Source organism: Moschus berezovskii, chromosome 18, assembly GCF_049115385.1.
Source record: "Moschus berezovskii isolate FMDL1 chromosome 18, NW_MosBer_1.0, whole genome shotgun sequence".
NCBI lineage: Eukaryota > Metazoa > Chordata > Mammalia > Artiodactyla > Moschidae > Moschus > Moschus berezovskii.
Genome location: NC_142477.1, coordinates 20859880 through 20875134, shown reverse-complemented (window position 1 = coordinate 20875134; position 15255 = coordinate 20859880). Strand labels below are relative to the sequence as shown.

The following is a 15255-nucleotide window of genomic DNA, read 5'->3' as shown; positions in this document are numbered from 1 at the left end:
TGCTCGTGCGTTTTAGCTGTTTTCTGACCTTCTAGTGCCTGGAGAATCCCAGGGACGGGGGAGCCTGGTGGGGTTCCGTCTGTGGGGTCGCACAGAGTCAGACACGACTGAAGTGACTTAGCAGCAGCAGCAGCAGCAGTGCATTTTATTTACTCGTGAATTGCTTTAAGGAGACACATAGTGTGGTACGTGGCAAGAGCATGGAATAAGGAATTGGAAAGATTTGAGACCTGGTTTGGTCACTAGCTGTGAGATAAGGACTTAAGCTCTGAACTTGAGTTTCAGGGCAAGGATTCCTATCTTACCAAAGGTTAAGTTAGTATCAGTGTTGTTGAGGCTCTTAGCACGCGACTGGGACACCTCATGGACACCCCATTACTGGAAGCTACTGTTTATGCTAGTAATAACATAATTTAAAGTAGCATAAAGTGCTGAGTATACTTAGTTCACTTCTACTTTGTTTATCCCCTTGCATCACTCTGTGTTGAGATCAGTAGTAGTCCCTTAAATTAGAAGTTAAATGTGTAACCAATATATTTGAGTATTTCATTTAACATTTCAAATTAAAACAAATTAATAAGCAGATCAATGAAATGAGGTTGAAAATTCTAGTAAAAGGAGCTTTAAGTGCTATTAATGTATCAAATTAGATAGTATATTAAAAAGCAGAGACATTACGTTGCCAACCAAGGTCCGTCTAGTCAAGGCTATGGTTTTTCCCGTGGTCATGTATGGATATGAGAGTTGGACTATGAAGAAGGCTGATTGCCGAAGAATTGATGCTTTTGAACTGTGGTGTTGGAGAAGACTCTTGAGCATCCCTTGTACTGCAAGGAGATCCAACCAGTCCATTCTACAGGAGATCAATCCTAGGTGTTCATTGGAGGGACTGATGCTAAAGCTGAAACTGCAATACTTTGGCCACCTCATGCGATGAGTTGACTCACTGGAAAAGACTCTGATGCTGGGAAAGGTTGGGGGCGGGAGGAGAAGGGGACGACAGAGAATGAGATGGCTGGATGGCATCACCAACTCGATGGACATGAGTTTGAGTGAACTCCAGGAGTTGGTGATGGACAGGGAGGCCTGGCGTGCTGTGATTCATGGGGTTGCAGAGAGTTGGACAATACTGAGCGACTGAACTGAACTGAACTGAATGTATCAAATGATAATTTTGGTGTGTTTCCACTGTTTCATTTTTGTTGGAGTTGATGAAATTGAGCAGAGTGGAAGTAATATGAGATTCTAAAGTGATTGCAGCACATTGGGTATACATTAAGTTATAAAAGTAATTCTTTTTTTAAATCAGTTCAGTTGCTCAGTCGTGTCCGACTCTTTGTGACCCCATGGACTGCAGCACGCCAGGCCTCCCTGTCCATCACCAACTCCCAGAGTTTACCCAACTCATGTCCATTGAGTCAGTGATGCCATCCAACCATCTCATCCTCTGTCGTCCCCTTCTCCTCCTGCTCTCAATCTTTCCCAGCATCAGGGTCTTTTCCAGAGTATTGGAGTTTCAGCTTCAACATCAGTCCTTCCAATGAACACCCAGGACTGATCTCCTTTAGGATGGACTGGTTGGATCTCCTTGCAGTCCAAGGGACTCTCAAGAGCCTTCTCCAACACCATAGTTCAAAAGCATCAATTCTTCAACACTCAGCTTTCTTTACAGACCAAGCCTCACATCCATACCTGACCACTGGGAAAATTTTAAGTATTTTTTAATTGAAGTATAGTTGATGTAGATTATTGCGTTAGTTTCAGGTGTGTAGCTTAGTAGTTCAGTATTTTTGCAGATTATATGACATTGTGGGTTCATGGGTATAATGCATGATATGGATATAATTCCCTGTGCAATAGAGTATATCCTTTTTGCTTACCTATTTTATGTATAGTAATTTGTATTTGTTAATCCCACACCCCTAGTATGTCCTTCTTCCCTCCTTTTCCCCTTGGGTAACCCCTAGTCTGTTTTCCATGTCTGTGAGTCTGTTTCTATTTTGCATATACGTTTGTTTGTATTATTTTTTTTAGACTCCATATATGTGATATCATACAGTATTTGTCTTTCTCTATCTGACTTATTTGACTAAACAAAATTAACCTAAGTCCATCATGTTGCTGCAAATGGGAGTATTTCATTATTTTTTATGACTAAGTAATTTTCATGTATCTATGCATCACGTCGTCTTTATCCAGTGGTCTGATGGGCATTTGGGTTGCTTTCCTGTCTTGGCTGTTGTAAATAGTGATGCTGTGAATAATAAGGTGCATGTATCTTTTGGAACTAATTTTTTTTTTTCTTTTCTGGATATATATACTCAGAAGTGGAATTACTGGATTATGTGGTAGTTCCACTTCAGTTTTTTAAGGAAACGTCATACTGTTTGCATAGTGGCTGCACCAATTTACATTCCCATCACCACGTATAAGAATTGCCATAAAGGTAACTGTTTATAATTTGAATGACCAGTGAACACCCAGTAATTTCTGCACACATTCTTATCACTCGTCCTTGAAAACAAACTGTTTTCATGTTGGGAAAGCAAAGAAAGAGGAAATTCAGCATTGGAAAGCTAAGTATTTTGATTGTCATTTCATTTATCCAGTGGGGAAGTAAAAAAAAGAGAAATAAAATCAATGCCAGACATTTTGCCCTAGGTTAAAAGTTGCTATCTCTTGGGCTGTAATTCCAAATTTTGGTACATTTGTTATCTGGTGGAATCCTGCCAAAATTCATACCAATGGGACTGGATTGTAATACTTACTAAAATGGAATCCCTCTCTTGGAGAGGTCAGTGCATTTTATACAAGGAGGAAGTCAGTGCCCTCCAAGTGGGCCAGTGCATGGGGCTTGGACTCGGGTAGTTGGAGCCTGAACGTCTTGTAGAGTTCTGAACTTGGGGCAAAGCAGTGTGGTGACCTGATTAAACTTGCGGTTTCTTCATGTGAGATGCTGGGCAAGCTACCTCTGCATCTCCACTTCTCCATCTATACAATGGGATAATAATGACTCTTGCCTCAAAGGGTGTGTGTGAATGAAATGAGATAATCCACAGAAATCAGTTGCATTTTAGTACGATTTTCTCTGTCCTTTCTTTTCTTTCTGTCACACTTGTACATATGTAAGGCTGTGGGTATATGTGGGCTTCCCTGGTGACTCAGATGGTAAAGAACCTGCTAGCAACACAGGAGACCTGGGTTCAGTCCCTGGGTCGGGAAGATCCCCTGGAGAAGGAAATGGCAACCCACTCCAGTATCCTTGCCTGGAAAATCCCATGGACAGAGGAGCCTGGAGGGCTGCAGCCCATAGCGTCGCAAAGAGTCGGACACGACTGCTCAACTAACACACAAGGCTTTGGGTGATGCTTTCTTTGAAGATTCATTCCTTGCTTATTTGAGAAAGACATTTGCTTTTCAAAAAGTGATTTTTAAGGAATTTAGTTAAGTATAGTAATTTTATGGGTGGTGTTTTGCCACAAAATGCAGTTCCAACTCATAGTTATATTCTGTCTGTTTTATTTACAGGGAACACGGGTCTGGCTGAGAGAAAATGGCCAGCATTTCCCCAGTACCGTAAATTCCTGTGCGGAGGGCGTTGTGGTCTTCCAGACGGACTATGGTCAGGTGAGCAGAGAGCCTGCAGCTTCGTACCAGCCGTGTTTGCTTCCTCGGGGGCCCTGAGTAAGGGCACGTGTGTTCATTCCCCGCTCCCCACCCCTCATGCCCTAGGCATCATTTCTCAGTGATGAAACAGAATTCTAAAAGGAATGTGTAATGCACACCTCGAGTGTGTGAGAGACACAGTAAAAAATTCTCCCAAATGGAATGCAGAGTGTTCCAACCAGGACAGGACAGAACACTGCACTTGGCTGGCTTCCTTCCTGGGGATCAGGATGAAGCAGAAGTACGGGGTGGTGATTGGTTTCATGGCGCCCTTCCCTTCAAGTTTGTAAACTTGCCTAGTGCTGGGAATGCTGGTCTGCCAGTGAGACTGTAGTGGTGACCTGGTCCCTGTAAAGACAGGATGGAGCAAACCACGTCTCCTGAGCCTCCTTATCCACCTTGTGAAGCTACTGAAGAAGCTCCTCTGTCTGTAGGAACCACTGCTCCAGGGTTCCCATTCTTCAGTGTAAAGCAAGTGAAAAGGACTGAGAACGAATACGTGAATCTACAGACTGGCCCATTGATTGCATTTGGACAGTTGAAAGGGAGCCTAGCTTCTCCATTTTATAAGGAAACCAACTTACAATGTTTAAAAAATGGAAGTCCAGGTGGTTCAGTGTTTAAAGAATGGGCTCACCAATGCAGGAGACGCAGGAGATGAGAGTTGGATCCCTGGGTCGGGAAGATCCCCTGGAGTAGGAAATGGCAAATCGTTCCAGTTTTCTTGCCTGGGAAATCCCACAGACAGAAGAGCCTGGTGGGCTCCAGTCCATGGGGTCATAAAGAATCAGACATGACTGAGCGCACACACAGACACATATATAGTTAATTTACAATGTTGTGTTAGTTTCAGGTATACAGCAAAGTGATTCCGTTATATGTAAATATGTATGTATATGTTTCAAATTCTTTGCCCTTATAGATTGTTAGCAGGTATTGAATACAGTCCCTTGTGCTACACTGCTGCTGCTGCTGCTGCGTCACTTCAGTCGTGTCCGACTCTGTGTGACCCCATAGACGGAAGCCCACCAGGCTCCCCCATCCCTGGGATTCTCCAGGCAAGAACACTGGAGTGGGTTGCCATTTCCTTCTCCAATGTGTGAAAGTGAAGTCGCTCAGTCGTGTCCGACCCTCAGCGACCCCACGGACTGCAGCCTACCAGGCTCCTCCATCCATGGGATTTTCTAGGCAATAGTACTGGAGTGGCTTGCCATTGCCTTCTCCGAGTATGTGCTTATTGTTTATCTTATATATAGTAGTTTGTATCTGTTAATCCCGAAGGAAACCGATTTTAATGTTATACAAGGGTGTCCCTCCTTCAGAGGCACATTAAAATTTAAGACCTTAAGAAACAAAAGGAGGTTGTGTGCCAGTATTTAAAATTCATAGTTTCTGAATTTTGCTTGCGAGTTGCTTTGAGAACAGACGCTTCAAGGTCAGTGTTGTGTAGGGTGCAGCTGATGGGCTACTTGGTTATCGAGACCTTGAGCAGAGATGAGCCTCTTGGTCATACACTCCTCATTTCTTGGCTTGATAAGCAGTGATGTTTCTGGGCTGTTTTGCCGTGTCTCAGTTCCTTTTTCATCTGAGCATCTTGAATGCTCTTCAGGATTTATCTGGTGGTGACGATGCAGGTATGACATGCAGATGCAGAGTAGGGGTGGTGGATGCAGGGAGAGGGGGCCGAAGAGACCACCTGTCTTACAGTCACTGCTGCCCAGTCTGGTCTCTTTCTCATCAGGTTCTCAGGTAGGGTGATGTGATCTATAAACTAAGGACCGAGTGACCTGGCCAGCATTTTTGTGTCTTGCCTTCTCCCTTTCCCCAGGTGAGAATTCATCTCCTTTCAGTCCTCGTACATCCTTCTCAAGATGATGTGAAAAAGGCAAAATAACATTTAAGCAGCGTATCTGACCTGACGGAGCTTAATGGAATTCTTTTTTTTCCAACTTAATTTCCCCCCCTTTTTCCTCTTAAAAAATTGTGATGCAGAGCACATAATCTTCAAACTCCCACTTTAACCATGTTGAAGTGTACGGTTCAGTAGCTGTAAAGTTCATTCCCGTTGTTGGGCAGTAGGTCTCTTGAACTTTTCCATCTTTTGATGATCTACTGAGACAGTGTATGCAACAAACGTGTAATTCCCCCAATCCTTGGTAACCACCTTTCTACTCTCTATGATTTAGATTCTTTTATATGCAGAGAAGGCAATGGCAAACCACTCCAGTACTCTTGCCTAGAAAATCCCATGGACAGAGGAGCCTGATGGGCTGCAGTCCATGGGGTCGCTACTAGTCCGACACGACTGAGCGACTTCACTTTCACTTTTCACTTTCACACATTGGAGAAGGAAATGGCAACCCACTCCAGTGTTCTTGCCTGGAGAATCCCAGGGACGGCGGAGCCTGGTGGGCTGCCGTCTATGGGGTCACACAGAGTCGGACACGACTGAAGTGACTTAGCAGCAGCAGCAGCAGCAGATACTTATATGAGTGCAATCAAATAGTTTTTGTCCTTTTTTGTTACTGGCTTGTAGCATCCTCAATATTCCAAAGATGCTGTCTATTCCTATTGAACTACGCCTTGCTCAGCAGAGGCTTCTCACATAGCTTTTCTAACAGCCTCTTAGCTTACTGCGTTTGTCATGTGGTCAGCAGTTGGTGTCGTGTGACACTTTTGCCAGCTGGTCGATGGGCAGCCCTCAGCGTCGAAAGGGATGGTCAAGCCAGCAGTTTTGTTCCCTCTTGACTTGTATTTATGGACCGTGGGTTTCAGAAAGAACTAAACCAGAAAAGTATATACTTAAACATGAAAGCAACTCCCAACCTGAGAGTCTTCAATTGGTCATCAAATCCTTGGTCTTACGTGGTCCTCTCTGTCTTTCCCAAGTATAACAACTGTAATTAGCTTGGTGACCCATGTAGGAAATGGTTTAAAATATGAGGAAAGTGAGACAGGTTGGAAAAATGTGGCTCCGACGTGGCTCGAGAGCTGGCAGTGGCCGAAAGACTTCTCGTTTCTTTTTCTTCTGACCTGCTTCTTCCTGCCCTGACGGCACAGTTTCACAGCAGAAGATAAGAGGCCACCAAGGATTAGAAGTTCTTTACCTGGTCCTGGCACCCAGGCGCGGCCCACCCACTGTGTATCTGAACAGAGAGAGAGTCTTGAGAGAATCGGGTCAGAGATGGAGAGCATGGCCTTGTCCTGGTCGAACACGTGGTGACTTTTACAGTTCCGGCCAATTTCAGACCGATTTGGTTATGTTATTATTAAGATATTGGTGTTTCGGAGGGAAAGGGAGGATGGGGAGTTATTTTATGGGTCTGGAGTTCTGGTTTCAGAAAATGTTCTGAGGATGAACCATGGTGTTGGTCGTAATGTGAATGTACTTACTGCCACTGAAATGTACACTTAAAAGTGATTACAAAGAGTTCGACACTCAAATCCTGTACAAAGAGCTTTTGTGAGGTGCCCTCTTTACTTTGAGAAACCAAGTATCATTTAGAAAAGACATTATTCAGCCTTGGATTAACTTAGTGCTAGTTTTTAAGTGCTTTCAAAGGTTGCCTAGGGCTTCTCTCGTGGCTCAGACAGTAAAGAATTGGCCTGCAATGAAGGAAGACCCAGGTTTGATCCCTGGGTTGGGAAGACCCCCTGGAGAAGGAAATAGCAACCCACTCCAGTATTCTTGCCCGGAGAATCCCATAGACAGAGGAACCTGTCAGGCTAGTCCATGGGGTTGCAAAGAGTTGGACATGGCTGAGCAATTAATGCAAAGGTCACCTGGCTAAGAGAAAGAAGGATAGAGAATGTTAGAAGGTTTAGCAGTTATTCTTGGGATTAGACCCTCACAGGTTTAAGTGTTGGCATGTTGTAAACAAGTCTTTTAAAGGTAATTAAAAGCAGTGTGTTTCCCTGGTGGCTTAGTGGTTAAGAATCTGCCTGCCAAGCAGGAGACATGGTTTCAATCCCTGGGTTGGGAAAATCTCCTGGAGGAGGGCATGGCAACCCACTCCAGTACTCTTGCCTGGAGAATCCCATGGACAGAGGAGCCTGGCAGGCTACAGTCCACGGGGTCTCAAAAGAGTCCGATATGACTTAGCAACTAAGCAACAACACAGAGGCAGTGTAGTTAGGGATCACATCACGCATAAGCCACAGGACGGATGAAAGACATCAGCCATGCTAGTGTCAGGAGAATGGCTGCTTGTGGTTGGGAAATATTTTTATAGGGACAGAATCATATGCAGGTTTTTTAAAGTGCTGTACCTTCAACATCTTTAACCGAAGTGATGATGATGAATTCTAGAAACCTGTTAGGTGATTCAGCAAGGGGTTCTGGTGATGACAAAAACACCGATGTCTTACATGCGTGAGAAGAGGCTGAACAAGATCATACCACGAAATGTGTGTGGAAGAGCGGATTATTTCTAAGTCAAGTCTCTATGTGAGATCAAAAGGCAATGTGCAACTAAATTAATAAATCTATTATAAAAATTCAAAAAAAATGATTACAATAGCAGATTTTATGTGAGTGTGTACATCTTATCACACTTATCCCTAAAATGGGACCACAGGGCCATGGAAACATAGGAGATGATACTGTATTGTCTTTGGTGAGAGCCACGAAGGGCCTGTTTCCTTATTTCATTTAGCCTCTTATGCAATCTGGAATTCCATCCCCTGCCAAAATTTAAATAAATTTTAAATTAAAAAAGGTATCAGTGTTTGAGATCAAATGGTAATAGGTGAAAGCTATCTCATGGGTATTTTCTGTATCTTTATTAACAATTTCAGTAAAATTTTTATGCTACCAAAATATGACCTCTCAGAGTCCATGAACCAGCTTTCAGACTGTTAGCTGAGTCTCCCTTTGGTTCAGAGCAGTGCCTCTCAAGCCTTATACTGCAGGAATCACCCGGGGGTCTTGTTTCTGATGCAGATTCTGGTTGGCGGGTCCAGGGGGCGGCGGTTGGTGAGTCTGCATTTCTCACCAGCGTCCTGGTGGTGTGGGTGCCGCTGGTCCGTGGTCCACATTTTGAGCGGATTTACTAGACATTGTGGCGAACTGCCTTAGGGTCATCGTTTCTCCAGTGAGGAGTGGGAAGTGCTCTTTCCTTCTACATCCAGGGTTTCCAGCCTCTGGGTCATGGACTGGTACTGATTCGTGGCCTGTTAGAAACTGGGCCGCACGGCAGGTGAGTGTTGGGTGACTGAGTGATGCTTCATTTTTATTGACAACCACTCCCATGGCTTGCATTACCACCTGAGTGTGAGCGTCTGTGTGTGTGTGTGTGTCTGTGTGTGTGTCTCTCTCACTCGGTCCTGTCTGACCCTTTGCGACCCCATGGAGTATAGCCCACCAGGCTCCTCTGTCCATGGGATTTTCCAGGTAAGAATACTGGAGTGGGTTTCTGTTTCCTTCTCCAGGGGATCCTCCCAACCCAGGGATCAAACCCGGGTCTCCTGCGTTGCAGGCAAATTCTGCACCTTCTGAGTCCGCAGGAAGCCCCTTTTCCCTCTGTGCACCCCTAATTCCAGCAGTTACTTCACCTGAAGTGTGGCCTGGGTTTGTGCTGACTGCAGTGAAGTAACGCTCAGGTGGATTAAAGAGCGGTTTTCAAATCCTGTTTTCGTGTTGGAAACCAAGCAGAGCCACAAGTAACTAAAATCCTGAAATGGGGCGACGGGGCTGTGGGGTAGGTCGGAGATAATCCTCTGCCGTTTTGGTAAGAGCCCTGAAGGGCCCTGTTTTCTCCTTTCGTTCGGTCTCTTAAGATTTTGCACATGTGCTCAGCTGTTCTATATTTTACCCCCCCAGGGAGATAACTTTTTTATTAATCTAAAATTCCATCCCAGGCCAAAGCTTAAACTACTGTAGGTTGGTCCCGGGAATACAGAGGACCAGAGCGTTCCCGGTTGACTCATAACTTATGTTATACTCGCCGTGAAGTATTTGCAGATGGAAAAAGAAACGTGCGAGCGACATGTGAACATGCTGTGTTGAAAAAATGCATAGTTGTGGCCTCCGGAGGAGGAAGCATGTGGGCAGGCCAGCACGTGCTCCCGAAGTGAGCGATGACTTGTCTGTCTGCACAGCACGCCTTGGACGGAGATGTAGGAAAGAGCCCCACGGTTCCCAGGTTCTGCAGGGAGCAGATCTGGCTGTAGGACTGACTCTGGTGAAGAGGATAGGATGGAAGTTGGCACTGAATGTGTCTTTTTCACAAGCATTCACCAGGCATGCTGGGCAATCCAGGAAGAATCCTTTTGTAGAATTGACTGATAACTTCTCGATCAGATTTTTCACTTTAAGAGTCAACTATTGTATTATCTGTCCTGAAAAGAGCCTAATTTGAAAGCTCTGAAATAACTTAGAGTGATAGCAGTTTACCTGATTAGATTTTAAGGGAAAGCTCTTTAACTCGCCCCGGTCAGTTTCATCAAGACTTTATAACTGTCTGCAACCATCCTGTTGGCTGTTTTGTCTGCCTTGTCCCTCTGTGGGGTCTTTTGAAATATTTTGCTGGCGAGGGAATTTGTCATCCCAGTCGACAGGTAAATACCCTCCTCTATGAAAGGGTGAAAGCGTTAGTCACTCAGTTGTGTCTGACTCTTTGCGACCCCATGGACTATAGTCCGCCAGGCTCCTCTGTCCCTGGAATTCTCCAGGCAAGAATACTGGGGTGGGTTGCCATGCCCTCCTCTGTGCCCTTCGCTAATTTGCACCAAGTCGAAACAGATTTGGTTTTAAATGTTGTTCTTCTCATTTTGTTAATTGACATAATGGCCGTTAGACTGACTGGTACTTTCAGATTGTACCACCTCCCTCAACCCCACCCAGATAGACTTCCTCAGGCCAGAGAGGGAACATCACCTGCATTATTAATAATCACATCTCCTGTTTAACGCCATCCCTAACCTTTTGGGTTTGACTTTTGCTTTGACTTGCTGGAATTAATACTATGGGCCTTAGTTCTCTTCAGTCGCTCAGTTGAGTCTGACTCTTTGCGACCCCATGAATTGCAGCATGCCAGGCCTCCTTGTCCATCACCAACTCCCGGAGTTTACCTAAACTCGTGTCCATTGAGTCGGTGATGCCATCCAATAGTGGGCATCACTTTGGGCCTAATTTTGTGAAATTTAATGATGAGTTAGTGTAGTGATTTTTTCCCTTGCATTTTTTTTTTTTGTTGTTATTTTCCATACAATTTCTGCTCTATGCAACTGCTTTTCTTTGCTTTTTTTCACTCCTTCACTTTGCCTGCATTGGTGCCCTTTTGTGTCCCTTGAATGGCATGTGGCTGTGGCAACTTTGGGACCTCGCCACACCCCATACGAGACCTCTACGTGGAGCAGAGGAATCTCCCCCAAGCCTATGGAGGGCTGGCAACCTGACCATGGGACCCTGACCCCCAGCAAGTCTCCCATCTTACAGTCCGAATGACAGCCTGAAGCTCCACCGATTGTTAGGAATCAGACAGCTAGCACTCGGTGATTTCAGCTTGATGGAACAGGTCAGATCAGCCTTTGGAAGGGAAGTGACGGAGCCTCCATCTTTTAACCGAGTTAAGAGTTTGATCTGTGAGGAAGCTGCTTGCGCACGCAGGCCCCCGGGAGCCCAGGAACGCCCACCCTTGCAGCAGCTGCAGAAGTGGCATTCCTGGCTTCGCAGGCAGAACCAGCTGTTGGCCAGGGCAGCTGCGGGTAAAGGGATTTTGCCCGACAGCCCCTTCTCCGAGAGTGCCTGGGGAGTGAGCGAGCTGCAGTTGGCTTACACCCCCAAGTCAGGTGGGGCCATCTGGGATCCCCCCAGGCAGCTCCGGAACCAGCAAGGGGACAACTCATCTTAGGAAGATGGAGGAGAAGGAGCTTGGGGGACGTTAATGATGCAGAAGTAGTTTCTTTCAGATGCTTTCAGTGACTCTCAGAGCCGGAGTCTGAGGCCACAGGACGGATTTCTTTCTGTGGCCGGCACAGGACTCCCTTGCTTTTACATTATTTTTAAAAAACAAATGTATATTTTAGCCCCTTCTCAACCTTTTCCCTCCTTTTTCATAAAGAGAAGCATTCTCATATTAATGCACTGATTTGGGGGAAGCTTTTTGAGGAACTTTTTTTTTTTTCCCCTTGAAAGAAACGTATTTTCTCTCATCTTAGCCTCTCAAGTCTCCAGTGGCCCTTGTATTGTAGCCGGTGCTTTCGGCCAGACTAACCAGTGGGTTTGGTTGAACCATAGGAAGTTGCCATCTCTTTAGGATGAAAGAGTTGAATATTGGCAGTTTTCTGTGCTTGATCCTAACGTTGTGGAGTGTGTGGGTGCACACTTGGGCACACTCAGTCATGTCTGACACTGTGACCCCTCTGTTTGAGCCTGAGAGAGTGTGTGTGTGCATGCTCAGTCAGGTATGTCTGACTCTTTGTAACCCCATGGAGTGTAGCCCACCAGGCTCCTCTGTCCATGGAATTTTCTAGGCAAGGATACTGGAGTAGGTTGCCCTCTATTTTAACTGTGTGTTTAGCTTATCAATGTGTTTGATTTAAAGACAGAATTTTTCTGATGACAGACAGTGAGTTGAACAAAGAAGGGTTTTTTTCTTTTTTTGCAGTCCAGTTCAGAGGCAATGCATGTCCCTCAAAGGATATACAGCCCTGGCTTTTGGGCTTGAATTCTGTTGCATCTTGAATTCTGTTGTGGGTATCTGTATGTGTTAACAGCTGTGACATTTGTATTCCTTTTTGGGTTTTCAACTTTTTGGATGGGTGTCTAAAATATTTGCTACAATCTCTGCTACAAATGTCCAAATCTTTAAAAAAATTTTTCACCTGTTTTTAAGTTGAAGTACAGTTAATTTACAGTGTTGTGTTAGTTTCAGATGTACAGCAAAGTAATTTATACATGCCTAAATAGTATTCTTTTTCAGATTTCTTTTCTAGGTTATCACAGATATTGAATATTCAGCATATTGAATATATACTATATGTATATTGAATATATACTGTCAGTTCAGTTCAGTCGCAACCGACTCTTTGCGACCCCATGAATCACAGCACGCCAGGCCTCCCTGTCCATCACCAACTCCCGGAGTTCACTTAAACTCATGTCCATCGAGTCGGTGATGCCATCCAGCCATCTCATTCTCTGTCGTCCCCTTCTCCTCCCACCCCCAATCCTTCCCAGCATCAGAGTCTTTTCCAGTGAGTCAACTCGTCGCATGAGGTGGCCAAAGTATTGGAGTTTCGGCTTTAGCATCAGTCCTTCCAATGAACACCCAGGATTGATCTCCTTTAGAATGGACTGGTTGGATCTCCTTGCAGTCCAAGGGACTCTTAAGAGTCTTCTCCAGCACCACAGTTCAAAAGCATCAATTCTTCGGCGATCAGCTTTCTTCACAGTCCAACTCTCACATCCATACATGACCATGGGAAAAACCATAGCCTTGACTAGACGGACCTTTGTTGGCAAAGTAATGTCTCTGCTTTTTAATATACTAACTAGGTTGGTCATAACCTTATACGTGTATATATATATATATACACACACACACACACACACTATATATGTGCTATAGGTTGGCTATTTTATATAAAGTAGGGTGTGTGTCTGTGTTAATCCCAAGCTCCTAATTTATCCCTCCCTTCACCCCTTTGGTAACCATAAATTCCTTGTCTACATCTGTGAGTCTGTTTCATAAATAAGTTCATTTGAATCATTTTTTTTTGATTCCACAAGACCATGATAGCTCTTGATTTTGTCTTTCTGCCTGACTCCCAATAAATGTCTGAATTTGAGTTGAAGGGAAAATGAATGGGTAAGTCTACAATTGATCTTTTGAACTGGAACTTGCGTTTTTTTGTGTATGTGTGTTTATTGTGGTAAATATAAAATTGACTCTTTGAACTGTTGTTGAGTGTAGGATTCAGTGGCATTGATTACATTCATAATGTGTGCAACCATTACCACTGTTTCCAAAACTTTCATCATCCTAAGCAGAACTCTGTAACCAGTAAGCACTAACTTCCTAAGCAATTTGTTTTTAACCTACTTTCCTCTTGGATACCATTTTTGTGCTGCTCCTGGATATAAACGTGTGTTAGACGTTCTGGTTTGTGTTCCTTAAGGAACAGACACTGTCAGAAAGAACTGCTTTATTTTGATGTTTTTTTTTTAATTTAATTTTATTTTATATTGGAGTATATTTTGGGGCTTCCCTTGTAGCTCAGTTGGGAAAGAAACTACCTACAATGCAGGAAACCTGAGTTCGATCCCTGGGTCAGGAAGATCCCCTGGAGAAGGAAGTGGCAACCCACTCCAATATTCTTGCCTGGAGAATCTCATGGACAGAGGAGCCTGGTGGGCCACAGTCCATGGGGTCACGAGAGTTGGACCCGACTTAGCAGCTAAACCACCCCCGCCGTCGGTGGTTTACAGCGTTGTGCTGGTCTCAAGTGCCCAGCACAGTGAATCAGTTACACATGTCCCTGTATCCTTCCTTTTTCAGATTCCTTTCCCGTATAGGTTATTGCAGAATACTGAGCAGAGTTCCCTGTGCTATACAGTAGGTCCTTCTTGATTATGTATTTACATTAATCCCAAGAAAGAAGTGTTGTCGACTTAGCTCCAGAGTCCAGGGATGGAGAATTAGATGGTGACTTGAATCTGCTAACCCCCAAAGTGTGTTTGGCACTGACCTTGTGATGTGTGCTCGGGGGGTGGACAGCCCCGCCCCTGTGGTGGATGAAGGGCTCTTTTCAAGAGGAAGGTGGCTGCACAGTCATCCAAAAAATTAGAGGAAAGAGGGAGGTGCTGGTGAGAAGTGGCAGATAATTTTTTAAAAATCAGATGTATTTGGTTTCTTTTGTTAGCTTCGGAATGGGTCCATCTGTTATTCTTGGAATTCACTGCCATAAAAACAGTGCAGCTGTATTAAAAAGTCAGCATTGAGCTGGGAAGCTCTTAAATTCTCTGTGCTTTTCCCACATTTCACTGTTTCATCCTGAAAATACCCGTCTCTGAGATGGATATTAAACACAAGCCCATGGAGTTTCTTAGAGTCAGAATATACTCCAGAGACTGAACACCACTGGGGCTTTGTCTTGCTTAAAGATCAAGTAAAATTCAGTTTGTCCAACTGACTTGGTTTAGAGTGGGAAAGAAAAATGTTTGTAGGCCTGAAAACCGTGTGATTGACTCTCTAGATCTCTTCCAAGAATCTGGTTTGGCATCTTGTGGCTCAAAGATGGAAAGTCAGATGTTTCCATTAATTTTTACTCTGGGAATATAGAAAAAAAACAATGTCTGATTGTTGGTGCACTTAGCTCCAGGAAAAAAAAAAAGTGCATATTTGTAAATCTGCATACCTCTGCTTAGACACTTGCTTTCTGTAACTTGGGAAGAGGTTGTCATTCATGCAGGCTGAGGGCTTGTGTTTCCCTTTCGAGAACCTGGTTCCTGCAGAGATGCTTCTGGTCCTGCCCACCTGCACCCAGGGATGTACACCCAGACAAAGACCTTTCCACAGAGGCATTTCCAACCTCTGTTTCCAAGAGGACCATTACCTTGACTTTTTATCTTTTTTTGTTCTATGT

The 15255-nt window shown here is 44.4% G+C and overlaps 1 protein-coding gene across 1 annotated transcript in view; it reads left to right on the top strand.

Moving 5' to 3' along the window:
• The window catches only part of MYO10 (myosin X), a 256624-nt gene that overhangs the window by 51343 nt on the left and 190026 nt on the right, over positions 1-15255 (top strand). Inside the window, exon 2 of the mRNA XM_055422243.2 lies at positions 3529-3627. Within this exon, the coding sequence (XP_055278218.2) occupies positions 3529-3627 (99 nt within the window). The remainder of the gene's footprint in view (positions 1-3528; positions 3628-15255) is intronic.